Source organism: Columba livia, chromosome 26, assembly GCF_036013475.1.
Source record: "Columba livia isolate bColLiv1 breed racing homer chromosome 26, bColLiv1.pat.W.v2, whole genome shotgun sequence".
Taxonomy (NCBI): Eukaryota; Metazoa; Chordata; class Aves; order Columbiformes; family Columbidae; genus Columba; species Columba livia.
The window spans coordinates 3,457,636-3,480,432 of NC_088627.1; the positions used below are offsets into that span (position 1 = coordinate 3,457,636).

The 22,797-nt window shown below is 65.7% G+C and overlaps 1 protein-coding gene across 8 annotated transcripts; it reads right to left on the bottom strand.

The window, feature by feature from the left end:
• Nucleotides 1-429: 429 nt before the first annotated feature.
• Nucleotides 430-21,349, bottom strand: COL16A1 (collagen type XVI alpha 1 chain). 8 transcript variants are annotated; one of them, XM_065041600.1, is made up of 71 exons: nt 21,136-21,348; nt 20,017-20,129; nt 17,928-17,990; nt 17,679-17,796; nt 16,350-16,473; nt 15,986-16,261; nt 15,827-15,907; nt 15,377-15,508; nt 14,970-15,023; nt 14,235-14,267; nt 13,797-13,823; nt 13,556-13,618; nt 13,372-13,413; nt 13,246-13,290; nt 12,977-13,012; nt 12,768-12,830; nt 12,599-12,643; nt 12,434-12,529; nt 12,276-12,314; nt 11,973-12,017; nt 11,707-11,742; nt 11,431-11,547; nt 11,291-11,326; nt 11,136-11,171; nt 10,953-11,048; nt 10,805-10,849; nt 10,627-10,662; nt 10,494-10,547; nt 10,204-10,320; nt 10,093-10,128; nt 9,877-9,984; nt 9,652-9,774; nt 9,521-9,574; nt 9,407-9,448; nt 9,260-9,295; nt 8,982-9,035; nt 8,843-8,911; nt 8,680-8,733; nt 8,517-8,543; nt 8,371-8,436; nt 8,236-8,289; nt 8,084-8,137; nt 7,947-8,000; nt 7,530-7,574; nt 7,318-7,434; nt 6,963-6,998; nt 6,661-6,741; nt 6,446-6,490; nt 6,078-6,122; nt 4,857-4,910; nt 4,727-4,780; nt 4,347-4,400; nt 4,186-4,230; nt 4,016-4,069; nt 3,888-3,923; nt 3,568-3,630; nt 3,387-3,458; nt 3,140-3,193; nt 3,004-3,048; nt 2,749-2,793; nt 2,582-2,635; nt 2,445-2,498; nt 2,279-2,329; nt 2,085-2,174; nt 1,941-1,976; nt 1,774-1,818; nt 1,479-1,667; nt 1,339-1,405; nt 1,079-1,255; nt 867-944; nt 430-785 (listed from the first exon to the last, which is right to left on the bottom strand). In XM_065041600.1, the coding sequence occupies exons 2-71, from the start codon at nt 20,090-20,092 to the stop codon at nt 583-585; spliced, it is 4,851 nt and encodes a 1,616-aa protein (XP_064897672.1). In that variant the 5' UTR covers nt 20,093-20,129; nt 21,136-21,348; the 3' UTR covers nt 430-582. The 8 variants fall into 8 exon arrangements, with proteins under 8 accessions (XP_064897672.1, XP_064897673.1, XP_064897674.1 ...); XM_065041601.1 differs by lacking the exon at nt 21,136-21,348 and adding an exon at nt 20,981-21,129; XM_065041602.1 differs by lacking the exon at nt 21,136-21,348 and adding an exon at nt 20,203-20,847.
• Nucleotides 21,350-22,797: the final 1,448 nt, after the last annotated feature.

The following is a 22,797-nucleotide window of genomic DNA, read 5'->3' on the forward strand; positions in this document are numbered from 1 at the left end:
GACCCTAAAGAGGGGTGGGGCCCACCGAGCGCCGCAGGATCCTCCCGGGAGCAGGTCGGGATCTACCCGGGAGTTGGTCCGGGATGAGCCCGGGAGCAGGGGAGGGATCAGCCAGGGCGTGGGGCTGGCATCTCCCCAGGATCAGGGCTGGGATCCCTCTAGGAACAGGACAGCGATCTTCCCGGGAGCTGGTCCAGGATCCCCTGAGATCAGAGCTAGGATCTCCCAGGATCAAGGCTGGGATCTCCCCGGGTTTCCACCCCTCCCAATCAGGCGCAGGGCTGCGGGGCAGGAGGGGGCTCAGGGACACTGTTCCCCCAGCCGGGGTGGCCTCAGCCCCGTGCGCTGGGTCGGGGCTCCAGAATCCTCGGGGACAGGGACGGGGACGAGATCGCGTCCGCAGCTGAGTGAAGAGCCGGGAGGCACGGGGGCACCAGCACGGGTGTATTTGTCCGGGCAGGATCCACCCGCCCTCCCGATCGCGACGGAGCTGTACAACACCCACCCCCCGCGGGACACGCACGACCCCGGCACAGCGGGGGAACAATATTAACAGCAAAGGCGGGGGGTGCGGGGGACCCTTCAGCCGAAGGGGCCCTTGACGTTTTTGGGCTGGAAGAGGGGCTGCTCCAGGGGCATGGCGCCCATGCAGTCTGCCGGGCTGCAGTGCCCAGTCTTGCCCGGCTGCCCCGTGGCACCAGGGGGGCCGGGAACACCAGGGATGCCCTGTTGTCCCACGGGGCCTGGGGGGCCCATCTTGCCATAGCCCGGTGGTCCTTGGGGACCTGGAAAAGATGGAGAGAAAAAGACAGGTGGCAGCAAGCCCCAGCATGGGGCTGATGGACACGGGGAGAGAGGGGACTCACCTGGGGGTCCTGGGGGGCCGCTGTCCCCCATCATCCCCACGCCTTTCTCCCCTTTCTCTCCTTTGGCACCTGGCTCTCCTGGAGGAGAAGGGGACGTAGAGAGGTGAGACCCCAGTGATTCCCCAGGGAATGCCTCGGGGACATCAGGAATGCCTTGGGGACACCAAGAATGCCTTGGGGACACTGGGAACACCCTGGGGAGCAGCACCTACCCCGCATGCCCGGCACTCCCTGCCGCCCCTCTCTGCCGATCTGTCCCGGCATCCCCGGGGAGCCAGGGGGTCCTGGCCGGCCAGGCAGCCCGTCCTTCCCCGGGGGACCAGGTCTGCCTGGGGATGCCACCATCTCCACCGGGAAGTGCATCCGGGAGGTGTAATAGGCCATCCGCTCTGCGGGGACATGACACGCTCAGCACCGGCAGGTATGTGGCGATGCCAGGGTGCCACCAGTCCTCACCCCCTCTCCCTGTTACCATCAAACATCTTGCTCAGCTCCTGCCGGATGAACCTCTTGATCTCATCGTAATTCACCACGTCTCCCTGGGCGGACACAGGAGGGGACATCACCACTGGGGGCCGTGGGGGCACAGGGACCCCGGCCACCCCTCCTTACCATCATCCCTGGGGGTCCTGGCAGCCCGGGGCTGCCTGCAGGTCCCGGTGAGCCAGGGGGGCCCCTCTCTCCCATGGGCCCCCGTGGCCCCACAAGGCCCATGGAGCCACTTTTCCCCGGCCCACCCGGCATGCCGGCTCTGCCCTTCTCCCCAGGGTAGCCCCTCTCTCCGGGCGATCCAGCTTCACCCTGTGGAGAGGTGGAGGGTCAGGGCTGAACCCCAGCATCCCCAGCCCCGAGCAGAGCTGGGGGACACTGGGATGGCTGCGGTGGCACAACCGGGCTCTCCCCTCACCTTCTGGCCAGCGGGTCCTGCGGTACCCGGTTTTCCTGGGGGACCCTGGGGAGACACAGAGGAGCAGGGTGGCAGGGATGCCCCCTAACGGGCACCCTGGGGATGCAGTGGTCAGGCCAGATGATGCCACGATCCAGCCCTGGGTCCCACCGAGGCCGCGCTTGTACCTCTTTACCAACGGGTCCATCTTGTCCCTGCTCCCCCTGCGAAATCAAAGTGGGGCAGGGTGAGGCGGTGACCATCGCAGTGCTGTCCTTGAGGTCCCCACTGCACTGGGGTGTGGGGGTCTGTGCCACCCCCACTGCACTCACCGGTGGTCCCGGGTGGCCTGGGGGTCCCGGCTGTCCTGGCATCCCCGGCAGCCCTCGCTCCCCTGCTGAGCCCCGCTCGCCCTTCAGCCCCTGCAGAGAGGCAGGAGGAAGGGGACAGGCACAGGATGGGGACAATGGCCCCCAAAACTGGGGCAACCTCTGGCCCCCACATCCTGCAGCTGGGCAGTACTCACCACTCCAGCGAGGCCAGCAGGTCCTGGCTGCCCCGGGCTACCGGGTGGGCCCTGGGGGGCAAAGAAAGAGGGGTGTCAGCTGGGGGGTGCTGTGGGTGATGACCCCGCTCCCTGTGCTGCAGGGATGTCCTGCTGCCATGGGCATTGTCCTGCTGTACCAACTTACGATGAGTCCTGGGGGTCCCTGCCGGCCTTGGGGTCCCATGGGTCCAGGGTCACCCTGGGAAAGGCACCATGATGAGGGGAGGGCGCGTGGGGCTCACCCGGCTCAGGGCTCCCGCACCCACGCAGCCCCTCGCTCACCTCCGCTCCCGGCCGGCCCGTGATCCCTGGGGGGCCGGGTTTGCCACAGTCACCCTAGAAGGAGGAAGGGACATGGTGGGCAGTGCAGTGCATGCAGTCCCTGGCCCAGGACCAAGGTCCCTGGGGATGTCGCCACACAAGTGTCCCCCAGTGCCACCATCGCTCACCTTCGGTCCCGGGAGACCCGGGTGCCCTGTCTTCCCCTTGAAGCCCTGTAGAGAGAAAAGAGCTAGGTGGGGGTCCCAGTCCCTGCCAGCAGACTGAGGCAGGTGACCCCAACCCCAGCCTCTGCTGGGGACCCCAACTTTCAGTGTTGGGCTTGGGGGGGGACAATCCCAGGTCAGGGGACATCTGGTCCTGGCTGCAGGGACACACCAGGCACCGAGCATCAGGGAGGGGTGACAAGGAAGGCTGTCACTCACCGGAGGACCCATCATCCCTGGTGGCCCGGGGGGACCAGGGTCACCCTGGGGAAAAAGAGATAGGGCTTGGGGGTGTCCTGGGGGGTTGCAGAGTTGCTGGCCCCCACCAGCACCCAGGAGAGCCCTGCAGCCTCACCCGCAGCCCTGGCTTGCCATCCTTGCCATCCAGTCCTTCCAAGCCAGCGGGGCCCTGTGGAGGCAAGGAGGGGGTGCTAAGGGTGGTTTGCACTGAGGGGCTCTGGGGGGGTCCCTGAGGGACCTGCCCTGGGCCGCCCAGGTCATGGGAACATGTGTCTGGGAAGTGGCTCCAGCCAGCAACACTCCCCAGCAGCACCGTGACACTGGTGGTCCTGTGCCCAGGGGTGGCATGGGGGGGGTCTTACTTGGATGCCAGGAGGTCCGGGGGGTCCAGGGGGCCCCGGCATCCCCGTGGGCCCGCGCATGCCCTCGCTGCCCTGAAAGAGCCATGGAAGGGTCAGGGGAGCAGCCAGGGCTGTGCCCAGGCACCCCTTCGCCATCCTGCAGAGTGGGTGACAAAAGCAGCCTTGTCCCAGTGGCACTAACCTTCTCAGCCATGGGTCCTGGTGGCCCAGCTGGACCAACCTTCCCTGGGAAGCCAGGGGGCCCCTAAAGAGAAGCGAGGTGTTAAGTGTGGGGTGGCACTGCTCGCTGCCTCTAGATTCATTTTAACACGTTTGCTGTGGGGCTGCTCTCCACACCCTGTCCCACAGGACACACCTGTGTCTTCATCCTCATTCTTATGTCATTCCCATTCCACTCTCATCCCATCCTCATCTCCATCCCATTCCCATCCTCAACCCCATCCCTTTCCCATCTCATCCTCATCCCCAGCTGGCTCCCAGGGACACCCCACAGTGACTCACCGGTGGCCCCGGGAAGCCAGGCTGGCCTTGGAAACCCTGTGGAGAGACAAGAGCTGAGCTGGACACCAACAGCCACATCCTGCCCCCTTAGGGGTCCCAGGGATCCCTGTCCCCTCAGGGACACTCACCTGGTCCCCCTTCTCACCAGCGCTGCCCGGGAGCCCACGCTCACCCCTCGGTCCCTGCAGAGAGAGGGGGTGATGTGGGTGGGGGGCACCTCGCTGCACCCACAGCCACCACAGCCTACCCCCCTGCATTCCCCACAGCCCCCCAGGAGCCGAGCGGGGTGGGCACCTACCGCTGGCCCCACGGGACCGGGGAGACCGTCCAAGCCGGGGGGTCCCTGGGAAGGGGGGAAAAAAGGGTCAGATGGATGCGGCTGGCAGAACCGTGGGGAAGGCAGCACCTGGGAGACCCCCCAGCCCCTCTGCCCCTGGAGCAGGGCCCCGAGGGACTCACCAGTTCCCCCTTCTCCCCGGGGGGGCCCACGTAGCCTCGCTCGCCCTTGATGCCCTGGGAAAGGAAGGAGATGAAGACCCTGCTCAGGACAGGGGATGGGCTGGGACATGGGGCATGGATGGGAGCAGGGGACACAAATGGAGGGGACATGGATGGACTGAACCGATGGGCAGTGGAGAGGGCACCGGGAATGTGTGGGACTGGGGACAGGTGCAGCAGGAGTGAGTCCTGCAGGGACATGGTGCTCAGTGCCCGCTGGGGTCCCCCAGCTGCCCATCCCCAGCAGCGGGGGGGGCCCCAACAAGCTGCAGGGAGAGACGTGGGGACACAGGAGGTGGCCAGGGGCTGGCAGACGCTGCTTGGCTTCCCACGGTACTCACGGGAAGGCCGGGGGGACCCGTCGCGCCGGGGTAGCCGGGCTGTCCTGGAGGTCCCTGTGCCAGAGGAGACGAATGCTGAGCCAACCCAGCGCACCAGTGTCCCCCCATCCCCTCCTCTCACACCACTCACCGGCTCCCCTTTGGCTCCGGCAAGCCCGGCAGGGCCACGATCACCCTGTAGACCCTTTGGAGGGAGAAGAGAGGAGCTACAGGGGGTCTCCTGCAGCCCCCCGGGGCTGCGCCCACCTGGCAGCACCACCGGGCAGAGCGCAGGGGACAAGGACCAGGCACAGGTCTGTGACCTCCACCAGCCCACAGCCCCAGCCTGCCCAGCACCTCCAGGCACCGAGGGGACCCGCTCATCCCCCAGCCGGGCTTCCTGCACCCACAGGCACTGGGCTCAGCGCCCAAGTGACGCTCACACCCAGGCACAGGTCACTGCTGCCACATGTCATGACCCATAGGCAGCTCTGGTGCCACCGGGCCACAGAAATCTCAGCCCTGCAGGTGCTGCATGAGGTGCCCAGCTCCTGGCACCCCCAGGCACTGCCCAGGACACGCTTCAGACCACAGCTCCAGCCTGGTGCCACCCCCTGCCCTCCCAGGGTGGGCCAGACACGGGTAACACACAGGAGCCTCATGGCTCAGTGTCACGGGGCCGCTGGGGTGGGTTAGTGGGGCGACATGGTGTCGAGACTGGACAGGACACGCTGGCACACCGCAGAGCAACGACCCACAGAGACCCAGAGAGACCCACACAGACTGTGGTGACATTAGTGGACGGGGGGACAAGAGCAGGACACAGTTGGCATGGAAGGGCAGGATCCTCCGGGAGCTGCCGGCGCAGCCTCACCTCACCTTGTGCTAGGAGGGAACAGGAGGATGGAGATGAAGATGAGGATGGAGATGAGATGAAGATGATGCTGGAGGCTGGTTGGCTCCAGAGTAGCCAAGGACCAGAGGAAGAGGAGGATGAGCCCAGGCAGCACCGGCTGCACAGAGGGTCCTCCTTGCTCCCCAAGGGGAGTCCCCAGGGGCAGCAGGGAAGGGGCAGCAGTCAGGTACCACCCGGTGCCCCCAGCCCACCCCACGAGAGCTGTGACAAACTTCAGGCACCCAGCAGGGGTGCCAGGTCACCTACACACCGAGAGGAAGATCATTCCTGGGCCTGCAGACCCCATGTCTGCCGAGGCCTTGTGTGGGGATGGAAGAGGTGGAAATGGGAGGATGGAGATGAGGTGGAAGGCGAGGGGGGGCTGTGGCTGCTCCCAAGGGGCACAAGGACAAGGGACACAGCCAAACCAAGCGGCAGCAACAGAGGGCACAGAGCGGAGCCGTGCTGGGTCCTTACGGGCAATCCGGGTGCGCCAGGCGTTCCAGGAAAGCCTGGGGGGCCCTGAGGGGAGAAACAGGGAGGTCACAGCCTGGAAACAGCACCGGGAGCTGGGGCTGAGCCCTTGGGGTGCACAGGGTGGCGGCTCCATATCCAGCCAGGCTCCTGCTCCACGTCCGGGCTGGCAGCACCTTCACCTCCCTCTCAGCCTCGCTGGGACACAGCCATGCCGTGCTGCACCTCCGCCTTGCTACAGCCTGGCCACCTGCCTGTCACCACGGCCTCGGGGCAGGGCGCTGGGCACCTTGGGGACTTGCAGTATGGGGCTCCAAGCCTCCCAGGACCATAACATGATGCCCGCACAGCCCCCTGCCCCGGGTACTTACGATGGGCCCAGGTGGCCCTGGGGGTCCCCGCAGTCCCGGTGGGCCCTGGGGAGAAACGTCTGGGTCAGACGTGACCGCAGTGTGGGAACAGGGGACCGGCCAGCACCGAGGTGGCACCAAGGGGCCAGCCATGATCCCTGTGGCCACCAGGCAGGGCTGGGATGGTGGGGGGACCACAGGAGCAGGGCAGTGCCGGGGATGGGGAGCGCACCCACCTGCTCGCCTCTTTCGCCAGGGATGCCCGGGGTGCCCGGCAGCCCAGGGTCACCCACACAGTCTGGGTCAGGACTGTCACCCTGTGGGGAGCGGGGACACGTCAGGAGCTGGGGGTGGCTCTGCATACAGTTGAGCTCTGCCAAGCCCCGCCAAGCGCCCCCCAAAGCCTCCTCTGCTCCCCAAAGCCCTGGGGGGACGGTGGCGGGTCCTGCCCCAGTGGGGACCATCCCTGCAGCACTCTGGGGACCAGGATGTGGGAGCGGGGTGGCAGCTCAGCCCCTGGGCAGCACGGTTCACTCACCCGAGCCTCCTCCGCTCTCGGGAACTGCGCAAAGCACTGGAAGAAAACCCGGGAGTCACCTGGGGGTCCCCAGCAGTGGGGCACAGAGCCCCAAATCCTGCACCCCTCAGGTGCTCAGCACCCACTGCTCTAGCCTGGGGCGAGCCTGTCATCCTGCCTGGGGACACATCAGGACAGGAGGGAGCTGTGCACGAAAGCCAGCGTGCCCAGAGCGTGCCCAGCCCTGCAAATGCCTGCAGCTTTGCACAACGGTGACACAAGCTGATGCTCAGGGACATCTTCACCCCAAGATCCCCACCAGGACCAGGGGTCTTTGGGTGACAGGAGTCCCACCCAGAGATGGGCAAATACTCACACGGGCACAGTTCTCGCTGCCAGGGACACCTGGCATGGCCCCGTCCCCCTCCTCTCCCTTGACGCCGCTGGGTGCTGCGAAGGCTGCCTGCAGCTGGGGACAGTCCCCGCAGAGGGTCTGGGAGGACACAGGGAGTCAGGGGGACCCCAAAGTGCTTGGGGCTCCCCTGAGCACAACCCATGGTGGGAAGGCACCCTGTCCCATGCTCTCACCTTCAGCACCTCGATGTTCCTCTCGGCCATGACGGCCAGTGGCCCCTGGGAGAGATCATGGAATCAGTTTGGTTGGAAAAGCCCCTCAAGACTGTTGAGTCCAACCGTTCCCCTACCCCTGGCACTGCCCCATGTCCTGAGAACCTCATCTCCGTCTGTTCAACCCTCCAGGGATGGTGACTCCAGCACTGCCCTGGGCAGCCTTTTCCAATGCCCCACAGCCCTTTGGGGAAGAACTTGTTCCCAATATCCAATCTAAACCTCCTCTAAGCCCCCCAGGCCCCTCAGCTGCTCCCTATCACACTTGTGTTCCAGGCTCTTCCCCAGCTCTTCTCTGACCTCGCCCCAGTCCCCACGCGGGGTGGAGCAGGATGGGGACACACGGGGAGAGGTGACATGGGCACAGCCACTACCTACCAGGTCTCCCACCGTTCCGGGCAGTCCCGGTAAACCGTTGTGTCCTGGCATCCCCTAAAGCCAAACAGAGTGCTTAAATATTTGAGCCCTTTCCTAAAAGCTGGGCAGGCTTGATCGCCATTCACCCCATCACTCACCTGGCGGCCGGGGGCTCCTGGAGGGCCAGGGGGACCGGGGTCTCCGGGGGGACCCTGCAACACCCCAAAACACAAATGGAGAGAGGTGGGGGGTGAGGCGGTGTGGGGCGGGGGGCTGGCGGGGGGCACAGCGCAGCGGGAACAGCACCCACCTGCGGACCCGGCTGCGGGTGCCAGGACATCCCGCTCCACAGTCCTGGGGCTCCCTGGTGCCGAGAGAAGGGGGAGAGCGTTCAGCGGGGGGCGAAGCAGAGCTGGGGGGCCCCGGGGGTGCCCGCGGTGCTTACCGGCATCCCGGTATAACTGGGGTCCTGGCGAGGGCTGGGGGAGCAGATGCACTCCCCAGGGTCTCCCTGTGAAGAGAGGGGGTGATGGCAGGGAGGGGGGTACAGGGTGGCATGTGGGGGGCAGCTCCACCCTGACCCCCACTCACCTTCTCGCCACGGGCGCCTTTCTCCCCCTGTGATGAGAAAAGCCAGAGAGGTGCATTAGCAGGTGGCGCCTGTCCCCCACCCTGTGTCCCCCACCCGCACCACAGGGACATGGCAGTTCAGCACCGTGCTGCCACACAGCCGCCCCGCCATCCCCCCACGTACCGGCTGCCCGCTGGACCCGGGCACCCCGGGGAGCCCCCGCTGCCCTTCGGGACCCTGCGAGGAAGAGGAGGGTGAGGAAGCTCAGCTTTGGGCTCAGAACATTTTAGCCACCGTCAAGAGGCCAGGGAGGACAGTGATGCTTGTCCTGGGGGGCAGGACGTACTGGTGGCCCCGTGACGCTGGTTCCTGGTGGCCCAGGGGGTCCCATGGCACCTTTGGGTCCCGGAGATCCCTGCAGAGGAAGGACAGCAGGAGTAGGGGGGAAAGGAGTGGAGAGGGAGGGCTGGGGGACACTCGCTTACCTTTGCACCTTTCTCTGTCGCCATCCCCGGGGGTCCCTGGGGTCCGGGGGGGCCCTGGGGGCAGGAGAGAGCGTTAGCACCCCCCAGCAGCCCCCCTGCCCACCCAGCGGTCTGTGGTGATAGCACTGTCCCCAGGGTGGTCTGGCCATGACCCAACTGCCACCGCCTGCGTGGGGGTGGGGCTGATGCTGCAGGGGTGTGGCCCCCCCACTTGCAGGAATCGGGGGGCTGGTGGGTGCCCCCTCTCCCAGGGCTGGGCAATTTGAAATGCCACTTACAGGTGTTCCGGGTGGTCCTGTGCTCCCGGGTTCTCCCTGGGAAAAACAGAGTGCGGGAGCTGCAGGGGTATGGCACAGGGTACAGCACAGTATGGCACGGCATGGCACAACGTGGCACAACATGGCACAGACAGCCTGCATACCCACCTGTGGTCCCGGCTGGCCAATCCCCCGCGGTCCTGGCTCACCCTGGGGACACAAAGGGACAGTGAGCAGCCCTGACACCCCCCCCCCAGCCCACCTCCCCGCAGCCCCACTCACCTGCAGCCCCTTGGGTCCGGCAGGGCCCGGTACCCCCGGCAGCCCCGGCTTCCCCTAAAACACACCGGGTCAGCCCTGAGAGTGTGATGCCACGATGGGGACATCCACAGCACTGCAGGGGGGACACTCACAGGTCTGCCTGGCTGGCCGATGCCTGGGGGGCCCTGGTCCCCTTTGGCCCCCGGTTTTCCTGGGGTGCCAATAACATCTGACAAGTCCCCGTGCGGAGAGCGACCGGGCTCACAGGCGTCTCCCTACAGAGGAGGGGAGATGGAGATGGGAGAGGGACGGAGGGGGTGGGTGACACCATGGTGACGGGATGCGGGTCCCCATACACTCTGGGGGGGGGGTCTCACCTTCTCGCCCTTAGGGCCGGCTGGACCCCTGATGCCAGGCTCACCGGCCAGCCCTGGGACACCGGCCATGCCCGGGGTGCCCGGGTCCCCGGGGCTGCCAGCGTCCCCCTGGCAAAGAGAGGGGACAAGGCTGGCACGAGGCAGGGGGACACACAGCACTCCCCCTTCCCAGGTGGGTCACAGCCCCGCTGGAACCCCCTCCACAGCCCCTCTCACCTTCTGTCCCTTCTGGCCAGTGTCACCGGGTCTGCCCTGGGGAAATGGAAAAAGGGGTCAGGCCTGAGTGTCCCCTAAAATGGTCACCTGTGAGCGCGGGGGGGCACTCACCGCTCTGCCGGGGGGGCCACTCTGGCCCCGCTCCCCTGGTGCTCCGGGCACCGCCAGCACCCTCGCTGCCCCTTCGAGAGCCTGCGGCACGGGAGGACACAGCCCGCACGAATCACCCTGTGGAGGGGACATCCCAGTGGCTTTGGTCACCAGGGCGCTGTGGGTGGGGGCTCACAGTCCCCACTGCTCTCCCCGTCTCAATGCAGTGAGTTGCACGGGTCTCAGCTGGGGATGTTTCAGGGACAGGGCAGGGAGCAGGGTCCCAGGGGGGTCCCCATCACAGGGCTCACCTTCTCCCCCTTGAGCCCCTGCACGCCTGGATCACCCTTGTTCCCTGGGAGCCCCTGCACGGAGGAGACACGGCAGAGATGAGAATACGGCCCGCAGCATCCAGATCCTGCACCCCTGGGTCCCCACACTCACCGGTCTGCCCATGGGTCCCTCCTGGCCACCATCCCCCTGCAAGACGTCAGGGTCAAGGTCAGGGTCATGGTCAGGCCCCAAGGGAAGCCAAAGCTGCCCCAACCCCATGGTGGGATGCAGCTGCTGCTGCTCCCTCAGGGGGTATAGAAAGGGGGGAATGGACGTTGGGGCCACTCACCTTCTGGCCCTTGATGCCAGGCAGCCCGGGGAACCCTGCTTCACCCTGCGAACACCCCGTGCGGTCACACACCAGCACCCGCACAGCCCTGGAGAGCCAGGGAACCCCTCCAATATGGAACGGGGGGGTCTCAGCCCCCTGTACTCACTGGTAGCCCTGGTGCTGGTTCACCCTGGAGCGCCTCGGTGGAACCCCGCAGCAGTGCAGAGAGGACACGGGCATCGCAGGACAGGCAGGAGTCCCCCTGCAAGGGCAGGGAGGGGACAGGGCTCAGGGGGGGCCTGGGGCTGCACACCCAGCAAGCAGGTGGGACAGAGGGACAGACACTCACCTTCTCCCCTTTCATCCCTTGGATGCCAGCATCTCCCTGGGGAGGAGAAAGAGGAGCAGGGCTGGGTGCTGCTAGGGCAGGCTGGATGTCACTCGGTGTCCCCCCAACTCTGACTGGGGATGAGCCAGCCCCCGGCTCAGCCCCATGTCACCTACCCTGTCCCCTTTGGGTCCCGCAGGGCCAGGTCTGTCCTGGTGAGGGCGAAATGAAGAGGGAGCATTAGGGATGCTGAGCCAAGCTCCTGCTCTGCCCCCCGCCCCATGTGTCCACCGCCACGCCCCCAGTTCAGACTCACCGAGACCCCATCCTTGCCGGGTGCTCCGGGCGCTCCCCTGGGTCCCGGTTTGCCGGGTGGCCCCGTGACACTGAGCGTCCCCTCGGCCATGGTGGGACACACCTCGCACGGCTCACCCTGCCCGGTGGGGACAGTGAGACGCAGCCCCGGGCTGGGGGGGTCCTTGAGGTGGCCCCCAAGATGCCCCGAGCCCAGGGCACAGGCACCACAGTGGAGACGTGACTGTAGGCGCTGCATGCCCGTGCCCCCGCCGGACCACCATGACGCTGCACCCACCTTGTCTCCTTTTGGCCCCAGGATGCCGGGGGGTCCCTATGGGAGGAAGGCAGGGGAGGGGGCTGCTTCAGGTGATGCCACCCAGCATCCCCAACCCCTGACACCAGCCATGGCGTGGGACAGTCCCAGCCCCAGCCGAGGCCACCAGCTCTCCCAACCCCCTCTCTGTGCCTGGGCTCTGATCCCACCACCGCTCCAGCCAAGCAGCCCCAACCCCGAGCCAAGAAACCCGTCCCTGACCCCAGGCTTTGGCTCCCGGTACTCACGGGTGTCCCAGGCGATCCGCCGGGTCCAGGAGCTCCGGCGCTGCCCTGAAGCCAGAGATGGGAAACTCTGAGTCCTGCATGGCAGAAAGCCACGGCCTGCAGGACCCCCAGCACCCCAGGGGCATTCCTGCCCCCCAACCCAAACCCTGGACCACCCAGCTGGGACTCATCCAGCCGACAGCACCGCAAGCCAACACTGACTTGGCTCTAGTTGGGGATCCTGGCACAGCCTCCCCACACTGAACTGCCCTCAGGCAGGATGGTGTGGGGGTGTTTGGGACCCCTTTTTCAGCCCCAACTCACCTTTTCTCCCTTCGGACCCGGGGGGCCACCAGGGTCACCCTGGAGAGAAGACGGTGTTAGCCAAGCACCCCAGCCAGCCCCACAGCAGAGCCCTGGGGGCACCTCGCCCGCTCCCACGGTGACGCCCACCCGCAGCCCCACAGCACAGGGGTCCTTACTGGCTTGCCAGGAAAGCCGATCCCTGGAGAGCCCGGTTTCCCCGGAGGCCCTGGCTCACCAGCCAGCCCCTCGGGTCCCACGAGGCCAGGGTCACCCTGGAAGGAACGGAGGTGTCAGTGCCAAGGCTGCTGCTGGGTGCCCCCATCCCCTACGTCCCCACCTACCTTCTGTCCCTTGGGTCCCACCACGCAGATCTCTCCAGGCCGGCCCTGCAGGGAGAGGACAGTGCTGTGACAGCATCGTGCACAGTACGGGGGGTGCTGGTCTAGTGACGGGACCCCCTCCCCAGGGAGTGTCCCTGGAGATGCCCAGGTACCACCCAGCACTACTCACATCTCGCCCCGGGCGCCCCGGCTTGCCTTGCAGTCCTCCATCACCCTTGTCACCTTTCTGGCCCTGCCGGACAGAGAGACGTCACCTGTACCATCTCTTGTGTTGGCACCAGAAGGTCCTGGCACCTCTGCCAGCACCTCACAAGCCAGGTTTATCCCATCAGCCCAGATGTCCTCACGGTGATGCTGAGACCCACGGGCTGGACTCACCTTCTGCCCATCAGCACCAGCCGCCCCGGGGAGCCCCTGTGGGGGAACAGCACGGAAATGTGGGTGCCCATGGGTGACCCCCTGCAGGTGCCCATGGGTGACCCTGTGCAGGGCTCACCCCCTCCGTCTCGTACCACCACCCCTTTCACCCCACCGAACCGCCTCCCTTGAGCTGGACCCCCACACCCCAGCTTGGGGTACACATACAATGTTTGGGGTAGCACCGCTGGGTCCCCGACCCACAGCCCCATCCGCCCAGCGTCACTCACCGCCTCGCCACGCTGCCCCTTCTCACCCTGCGGGCCCTCGGCACACTGGGGAGGAAGAGGAGGGAGTGGGGTGAAGGGGGGTGGCAGAGCTGGGACAGGGGGTACGTGGAGGGTGGGGGGTCTCACCTGCACGGGGCCACCGGGGTGGGCACGCACACAGTCAGCGCCCTGCGGGAGGGGGGAGGCAGCTCAGGGGCTCTGCCTGCACCCGGCATGGCCAGGGACGGGGGGCCATGGGGGGCAGCAGGACCCCTACAGGAAGCACCCCCAGTTTAGAGGGTCCCTGCGTGGGACAACTGGGGACACTCACACGCTCGCCTTTCTCCCCTTTGCTGCCAGTGATGCCGGGGGGGCCACGCTCGCCCTTCCCGCCCTGCAAGAGAGGGGACGTGTGGGTGACAAAACAGGGCATGAGTGTCCCCGTGTCCTCACATGTGCCCACCACAGGACCCAGGGCTCCCGGGCAGGGATGCTCCGCGCACAGCCGAGCATCTGCATGGCCACATCTGCGCGGGAGCTGGGCTCTGTGTGTCCTGCGGTGACAAACCTACCTTTGGACCCAGGGGACCGAGTGTCACCTAGAGAGAGAGAGGAGAGAGGTGTCCCGCTAGCACACTGCACCAAACCTATCCCCACCGCGGCACCCATCCTCCCAACGCTCTGTCCCCAAGTGCCACCCCAGGAGACCTGTGGGGCACATGGGGTCCCAAAAACTCGCCATCAGTCCCACACCTCCAGCCAGAGGTTGCCATAGGAACCGGCCCACATCTGGAAAGGATCAGAGACCCTCCCCACAGCCAGATGTTGCTGGGCCCCAGGCCTTGAGGAGCCATGGGTCATGGGGGTCTGTTGGTGATGGCAGAGCAGCAGGTGACACCCCTGGGCCAGCACTGTGGTGGCTTTTGCCGGCCCCAGCTCACAGCCCAGCCCCTGCAGATGGGTCAGGGTCCCCATGTCCCCCTGCCAGCGCTGCCGGGTGACACACTCACGTTTGCCGAGGTCTGCGGTGAGCAGGGCGGGCACTGCAAGAGACAGGGAGGGCAGCTTGTACCGGCTCTGTACCCATGGCACCCAAAACCCTACAGCACCCGAAACCCTACAGCACCCAAAACCCTGTGGCACACACAGCTCTGTGGCCACTGCCCCTGTCCCCTGGGCACCCCAAACCTGTGGGGCTCACCCAGCAGCATCTCTCCCCCCAGCCCTGGGGTGCCCGTGGGCACAGGGGGGTGCTTGTGGCAGAGAAGGGAAAAGCCAGGAGAGCTTGTCACCCGGCTGTGTCCCAAGGGGAGGCGAGGACAGCAGCTAGGACCCCGTCTGCACCCCAGAGGTCCCCAGCAGAATCCCGCCACAGGGTCACAGCAGCCCCCAGGGGATGGGGTGACATGGGAATGGGGCACAGGGCACGCTGAAGATGCTTCCCAGCTCCAGCAGCGCTCCGGAGACGCTCAGAGGGAACAAAGAGGCCCTTGGCCACGGCTGGGATTACTCCAGCAGTCAGTGGGGCCTCAATTCCTGCTCGGGGGAGCAGAGCGGCCGCTTCTGCAGGCGTCCCTGCAGCTCTGCGGCAGCAGAACGTTCCCGAATGGAGCAGGGACAGACCCAGCCCGGGGCGCAGGTGGGTCCTGGCACCGCACCAGCACCAGCGGGAGGAAGGGGAGCAGAGCCAGGCATGCCAGGATGGGTGCAGCCGGGCTGGGACACCCCTTCCCACCTCCCCGCACCTTCTCCTCAGGATCTCCCTTTGGGCTGGTCCTCCCCAAGGTCCTCGCTGGCTCCTGTAGACAGAGCAGAGCACCCATGGGAGCCTGTGCACCCCTGGGTGACACCTCCCCTTGCATCCCTGGGTTACCCTGTCTGCGGCACCCAGGGGTGTGACCTGCCTTGGTCTGAGCCCCAAGCCGGTGGCTCAGCGGTTGCAGAGCAGCGATGGGGCTGCAGGAGCCCCCCCATCACTCCGCGGTGTCTGGCTTCTTCCAGCTCCCTCCCTCCCCTCACACAGTGGAAAATATGAGCCAGGGCTTTTCCAGGGGCTGAATCGCTGTGGCTGCCGGCCCGGCTGAGCGCTGCCCACCCCGGGGCTGGGGCATCTCACAGCGGGACGGGGACATGGCGGGACACGGGGACTCACCGCGCCCAGCGGCTCCTCCAGGCAGAAGCAGCGGGTGTAGACCCGGCCCTCGGGCTGCGGCGAGATCTCAATGAGGTTGCTGCTCTGCATCAGCTCCGCTTGCCGACGGGTCTTGGGCGCTTCTGTGAGGCACTGATGGGAGAGAAAAGGGGGCCATGGGGGGGCTGCTGGGGTGAGAGCTGAGAGCGCCAGCTCTGCCAGTGTGGTTTGGGAGATGGATTCATCCTGCATTGGCCACAGGGACAGGTAACAGGCGATAGAATCATAGAACAGTTTGGGTTGAAGGGACCTTCAAATGTCCCCCAGTGCCCCCCCTGCCATGAGCAGGGACATCTTCACCAGCTCAGGTTGCTCAGAGCCCTGTCCAGCCTGGCCTGGGATGTCTCCAGGGATGGTTCATCCACCACCTCCACCAGGGACCAGGGTGGGGATTTGGGGGGGGGGACTCACCCCACTGGCCGAGATCTCACAGCATCCCTCCTGCCTGGCCAGCTCGGCGTCGCAGTAGATCTGGGCTTGCTGGATGTCAAACTGCCGTGGGGCAGGAGCAGCAGGTCAGGGATGGATCCCACTCCACCACAGAGCCCACCCGCACCCCCAGGGACTCACCCGCACTGGGGTGCCGCGCGTGGCGTCCAGCCCCAGGAAGGCATTGCCCTCGGGGGCCAGCGCCCGCCGCGGGGGCAGCGGCTTGGAGGAGATGGAGGCGCAGTCCAGGTGGACGGAGACGGCATGGCTCTGCACGGCCACCGCCACCTTGTGCCACCGCCCGTCGAAGAGGGATGCCACAGCTGTCCCCGCGAACACAGCGCTGACGAACGTGGCTCCCGGAGACCTGGCCTGAAACTCCAGGCTCTTCTCAGGACCGTGCAGGGTCAGGGAGAGCTGTGTAAAGAGGGGACAATACCACGCTTGGGGACAGCTCCTGGCTGTCCCCTCACCACTGGTGTGTCCCACCATCCTGGGGCCGTACCTGGGGGTAGCCCTGCTGGTCCGTGACCTGGAAGAGGTACCAGTGCTCCCCGGTGCTGTTCTTCTTCAGCAGCAAGGTGAAGATGAGGGTGAAGGCAGGGGGCAGCCCGTGGGGGAACACCTGCCTGCAGGGACGGGCATCAGGGGTGGCCAGACCCTGCAGCGCGCTCCAAAAACAGTGGCAGCACCGTCCCCAACACCCCCACCTGGACGGCACCCATGGGCAGCATCACCCTAACAGCTCCCATGGGTCCTGCAGCGGTTTGTCACCATCAGTGGCACTGCAGATGCCATCGGGGCACGTCCAACTTGTGCAACAGGAGCAGAACACGAGGCAGACGGCCCAGCTTGCCCGCAGCCACTCATCCACTGGAAATATTTGCTTTGAGCTCTGCTCTGCTCTGCCACACCAGCAATTTTCCAAGCCACCAGCCTGGAGCTAGACCAGGGCATGGGGAGTGGGCCGGACCCCACAGTCCCCTCTGCTCCCCGTGGGACATGAGCCTGTCCTCACTGGGCACCCAGGAGGCTCCTGGGGTGGAGGGACACCCATGGGTGCCCACCTGGAGCTCACAACCTGGCTGCCAGGGCCACCCTGTCCCCAGGGCTGGCTCTGAGCTGCCACAGGCACCCGGCCAACAGCAACACTAGCCTGGAGCATCCACCACCTCAAAGCCATCTAAGGACTCGACTGCCCTGCTCAGGAGCCAAGGCTGGGTTTCGTTCACCCGTGGGAGAGCCCCGTGCCCGGCGTCGCTATGTGCCAGCCCCGGGGCGATGTGGGGACAGGCGGGCAGGAGGAGACGGGTGTGCAAACCGCAGCGGTTTCCTCCAGGAGTGGCTCCCGAGGATGTGGACCTGCTCCCACCTCGCCACGCTGCAGCATCCCTGCCAGCGCTGGCACGGCCTCGGGCACGGCCGGGCAGGACGTGCTGGGGTGGTGGGGACGAGGGACAATCTCCATGTGCATCCCCCAGCAGCCCCCCACAGCCCCAGCAAACCCAGCTCAGAGCTGAGCAGCGTCTCGAGCTTGTCTAGACCCCGGTGAGTGCCTGCCAAGCGCAGAGCAGCCGCAGAGCCGTGGTTGCATAAGGGCTGGCCAGGACCCAGCCGAGCCGCCACAGCCCGGGATTTACTTTCTAGGAGGAAAGTAGCTTGGGGAGCCTGAGGGCTGCACCACCAGCATCTCTGCATCCCCCCAGGTGCCACGGAGCTGCCTGGCCTCTCCAGTTAAGGGCAAAGCCTAAGGAGCATCACCCAGGTCCCATCCTTAAAATGTGGGGATGATGCTCTGGTCACCAAGGGCCACCCTGCAAGAACCCGCACTCACTGTGTGGGCTGCACCAGGGGCACAGTGCCCAGCCTCAGCACCACCGGCCCCCGTGGGTTTTGGACTTTCTTGATGGAGGAGATCTTCAGCAGGTCGAACCTTTTAATCAGGTTAAAACCTGCAGGATAGAATGGAGAGGGGTGAGAGCCAGCCCTGGCACGGGGGCCGAGGGCTGATGCTCCCCAGGCAGGGTGCAGAGCCCATTCCCAGGGAGTCAGGGCTGTGCAGAGCAAGAGGGGCTTTGCTTACCTGTTACGTTCTCATACTTGTCCCCAACCAGATCCTCGTCCCAGAGCTGCGGGCACGGCTCCCCTGCAAGGCACATCAGCACATCACTGCAGTGTTCCCAAGGACACAGGGACACTGTACAAGAAGGGCTGGACCATGTGGAGCCCCCCAATCCCCAGCGGGTCTTGGGGTGCTGCTGGGAGCCCACCCTGGCCCCCTAAAGCCACTGGAAGCCACAGGGGATCATAAATTCAGCAAATACAGCTCCCACAGCAGGACCAGCTCCTTGCAATGAGCCCCCCAGGAGCAAAGCACCAGATTTGGAAGGGACGGGCAGTGAGCTCAGAGCTGCATCCCACAGCGAGTTCACCAGGTGAAATGTTTTTCCCAGTTGCTGCGTGTTCTGCCTCAAAACAGCCTCGTGGCTGGAATCGGCATCAAGAAGCTTGGACGGGTGCCGCGGACACCCAAGGCGGGGAGTTGGCACCCAGAGCTGCCCGCCAGCCTTCCTGTCCCATCCCGGTGACATCCTCAGACCTGGTGGCCCCAGGTGACAGGCGCGAGGGCCGGGCCAGGGGACAGGGAGAGGCTGAGCCACAGGAAATGCCGTGTCAGTCGTGATCACGAGGATGCTGGTGCTGTTTGCAACCCCACTGATATATTACTGCTTTAGCAGCATCAATCCACCTCCGCTGGATGCTACCAGATGTTGGGAGGCGCGAGATAAAGGAGGAAACAAGGGGGTATTGAAGAAGGAATTTGTTTTGTCTCTGTGTACACCAGCCCTGGAGCTGATGATTCATTTGCCTCTTCTCCAGCTCTTAGCCACTCCTGGGGGACAGCTCTGACCCCCACAGCCCCACTGCCCAGAGCCAGGCACCACCATGGTGTTTCTCCCCCAGGCTGACCACTTGCTCGCACACGGCCAGCAGCTGCACAGGGACGTGTCCCTCGCTCCAAGGACCCCCAGCACAGCAGCAGGGGCTGTTGTACTGGCCCTGGTCCCGCAGGCACGTGTGGTAGCTGAGGACAGATCGGTGAGATCATCTGCAGCAGGGCAGAGGCTGAACAGCGAGGCATAAATCACCCCGGGCGCCATCTGCTTTGGAGCCTCCCCCGGCCCCTGTGCTGCCCTGAAGGGAAAATCGTGTCTCCCCAACCCTCGTTTCCCTAAGAGCCCATGCCATGTGGGACAGTTGGGGACGGTACTGGCTGGGGGGGTCCCTTACACAGGCAAAACCGGCAGCCCCTGGGCCCCCAATCTGAGCCACTGCTCCACCCCCGCAAAGACTGATGCAACCGTGGCTTTGCTGCCAGCGGCTCCTCCCCACCATCCGCCTCCAGCTCACCCCGAGCCACGGCCAGCCCCACGCTGGGACCCATGCACAGTAGCCCCATGGCCAGGGGCACCTTGTGTGGGACCCCACGGGATCGGTCATCATCCCACTGTCCCCAGCTGTGTGGTGACAGCCCTGAGTCCTCTACCATTGGCGTGCACCATGGCCAAACCTCCTTGCACCTCGCAGTTGGAGGCCAAAACCCTCTCAGAAGCTCTCTGCATCCTCGCCACTGCTCCGAGCAGCCCTGGCTCACCTACAGAGCAGCCCCTGCTCGCTCCCGGCTCCCGCACACGCTGCCGGATGGTGCTGCCGGATGGTGCCGCCATCGTTGCCAGCTGGCAGCAAGCACCCTGCGGCCAGAGTGCGGCCAAGCCCCATCCCTCCATGACCACAGCCTGGGCCATGGGGCGTTCCTGGCTCTCGGCCACGGCGGGGGAGATGGTGGGGTGTCCCCGGGCTGGCTCCCCACGGCAGGGCTTGCTCAGCCCTCCCTGGCCCCCTGCCTGCACGGGATGCTGAGTGGAGCCCCACAGCCTGGGCGGCCGGCGCTCAGCAGGCAGCCGATGTCCACAGCCACCGCTCTGGCTGCCAGTATGCACCCGTGTGCGGTCCCGGCACGTGGGGACCTGGCACAGCTTGCCGTGTCCCCTGACCACCTCTGCCCTGAGATCTCTGGGTCTGACCCAGCCTTGCTTTCCTCTCCCCATGGGCAGGCAAGGAGGGACCCCAAGCAGTGCAGACCCCAAACCCTCGGTCCCAGTGTCCCTTACCTCCTGCCGACAGCAGATCCTTCCCCTCGCAGGCACTGACGAGCCCCGCAAGTGCGAGGGCCCAGAGACCCCTCATGGTGCCCACGGCAGCAGGTCGGGGCCAAGGCGGCTGCCTGCAAGGGAGAGAGATGGGGCAGCAGCGGGACAGACACATGGTGGGCACTAGCCCACATCCCACAAGCTCACCTGTGCTGGGAAACCCCCAGGTAAGCCTAATTCACAGAGGTGATGCTGACCCACTTGGCCACAGCTCGGGCAGGTTTTGGGGGTCAGCGTGGCCTCCATCCACTGCTGGATCCCCGCATCTCCTCTGCACCCAGCCCAAGCACACAGGGCAAGCCCCAGCATCCCAGCATTCACAGGTTTAGTCCCACCCCAGCAACCAGATTTACTCCAAACGTGCAAACGCAGAGGCTGGGCTGCCCCAGAGCGGAACTGGGTGCCTCCTGCGCAGAACCCCCACCCCAGGAAGGTCTCTCTCTCCCCTGTTTTATCTGCCGGTCCTGTGCGGACCCTGGGGTGGCCCAAGGCCCTGAGGTCACCCCGACCTGGCATCCCTCCTCCTGCTTCCTGCCACGACGCAAGGCAGGGCTGCAGGCAGCCGGAGCGCTGGGACAGACCGGACACGTTCGGCTCCGCTTGCCGCCGCAAGAGCGGGACGTGCATCCCTGCACCCTCGTCCCCATGCACAGCGGTTGGGACCTTTGTGACCAGCGGCCTTGCCTCTGTCCTGCTCACACCCAGCTCTGCCGCACCCCCAGCTCTGTCCTGCCTGCACCCCAGCTCCTGTGCTCCGAACCTCCTGCACAACCCCTGCAGCTCCCGGATCCCCTCTGCTGCTTCCCGGCTCCCCCTGCACCCACTCCTGCACCCCCTCTGCTCCCCCTGCACCTTCCTTGCACACCCCCTGCACCCCATTCTCCCCGCCTGCACCTCGCCTTTCCTACCCCCGCACCCTCCGTACCGGCGGGTCCCCGCGGCTCCGGGACGCCTTCCCCAGCCTGCCCGCCCCTGGGCGGTGATTAATTACGACTAATCACGGGGAATCCCCCGTTCCGCGCCCGCGGGCTCTGCCCCGCTCCCGGTGCCCAGGACCGGCAGGACGGCGCCGGGTCTCACCTCCGCGGGGCTCGGCGGGGCCGGGGCTGCCCGGGGCTGGCGGGAGGGAGGGACGGAGGGAGCGGGCGGCGCCGCGGGTCCGGCCGCTCCGGCGCGGTGGGAGCAGCCGCGGGACACCGGGCGCTCCGCCGCCTTCTCCGCCTCCCTCCGGGGGGGCCCGAGCCGCCCCCCGGCAGCTGCCCGCCCTCTGCCTCATCAACCCGGGGGGGCCCGAGCCGCTGCCCGCCTTCGTCTCCCCGCCCTCCTCCTCGTCTTCCTCCCCCCGGTGCCTCCTCCGGCAGCGCCCTCCCCACCCCGCGGTCCCACTTCCTGGGGGCTGTACCCCGCCCGGAAGAGGGGACCCCCTGCGAGGGAAGAGAGGAGCACCCCGATCCTGGAGCTGGGGGTGAAGCCCATTCCTGAGCTGCCGCACAGGACCTGCTCTTCCTCCGCCCAGGGACCAGAGGGGAGCCAGGTGCTGGCACCGGTGATGGCATCGCCAGCCAGAATGGCTGTTGCTGTGGGGACCAGCATGTCCCTCCAGGGATGCTCCTCCACCCACACAGCACCGGCCCACAGCGCAAGTTCGAGTCCGAGAGAGGCCAAACAGCCACGGGTGTCCCTGTGTCCCCATCGCTGTGTCCCTTCTCTGAGGGATGCCCAGTGCTGCAAGTCACCATCGGGTCCCTGCTCAACCGCTTTCTTCCCAAATTGTGATGAATCTATTTACACTGAAGCTTTACAAATGTGTGTTAGGGACGCATGCATCTCAATAAACGCGCTCTAATTAACAACTGATGTTTATTCAGCCCACAGCAAATAAGCTGTCGCGCAAACCAAGCGATGCTGCTTTTGAAGAGCAGCTAGACTCTGCCATTTATTCAGCAGACAGCCCCCGACATGCGGTGACAGAGCGCTCGATTCTCCTGCGAGTTGCGTACTATGGTAATTAAGGGTAATTAAAGCAAGTGGGTACAAAATATAACAAAACTTTTATAATTCCTGTTGGGCGATTATTCACACCGAGCTGTTGCTCATTTGTGGCCTCCCAGCAGCAACAAACCCTGGGCATGAGCCCGAGTGGCGTTTGTGCATCTCGTGGGTTTGGAGACCTGGGGCGGGGGACACCTGCCCTTGCCCCCAGCACCAGCACAGCCCCATGGCCCAGCCCCATGGCCCAGCTGGGCCCCACAACCCACCCCACAGCAGAGCAGGGAGGAGGGGCAGCCTCATCCCTCTCAAGCCAGATCTCTTGCTTACACCAGCACAGCCAACAGCTCCCAAGGCCCGCAAATTCAACTGTGAATTGCATTGGGGCATTGCACCTATGCCTCCTGCTGCTCTTCCCGTGCCTCGGTTTCCCTCATTTGCCAGGGAGCTCCCCTGGGTAGGTTGTCCCCAGTCCAGTGGCACAAAGGGACCCTACTGTCCCCAGGATGGTCACGGAGTGGAAACCTGGGTTCCTGCTTCCCCTTGCTGTGCCAGGGTACAGGGTCGGTGTCTCCAGATCCTGCCCCCCAACACTGCTAAGGGTGAGCAGTTTATCTCCAGCCCGTGCCGGCAGCCCCTGGAGCGCCGCCGAGCTGGGGGATGGAAAACAGGATCCTGCGGCCCCTGCCCACCGACCCAGCACGGAAAAAGCGGAGACAAGCTGCTCTTCCAAGAAACAGCCGCATTGGCTGC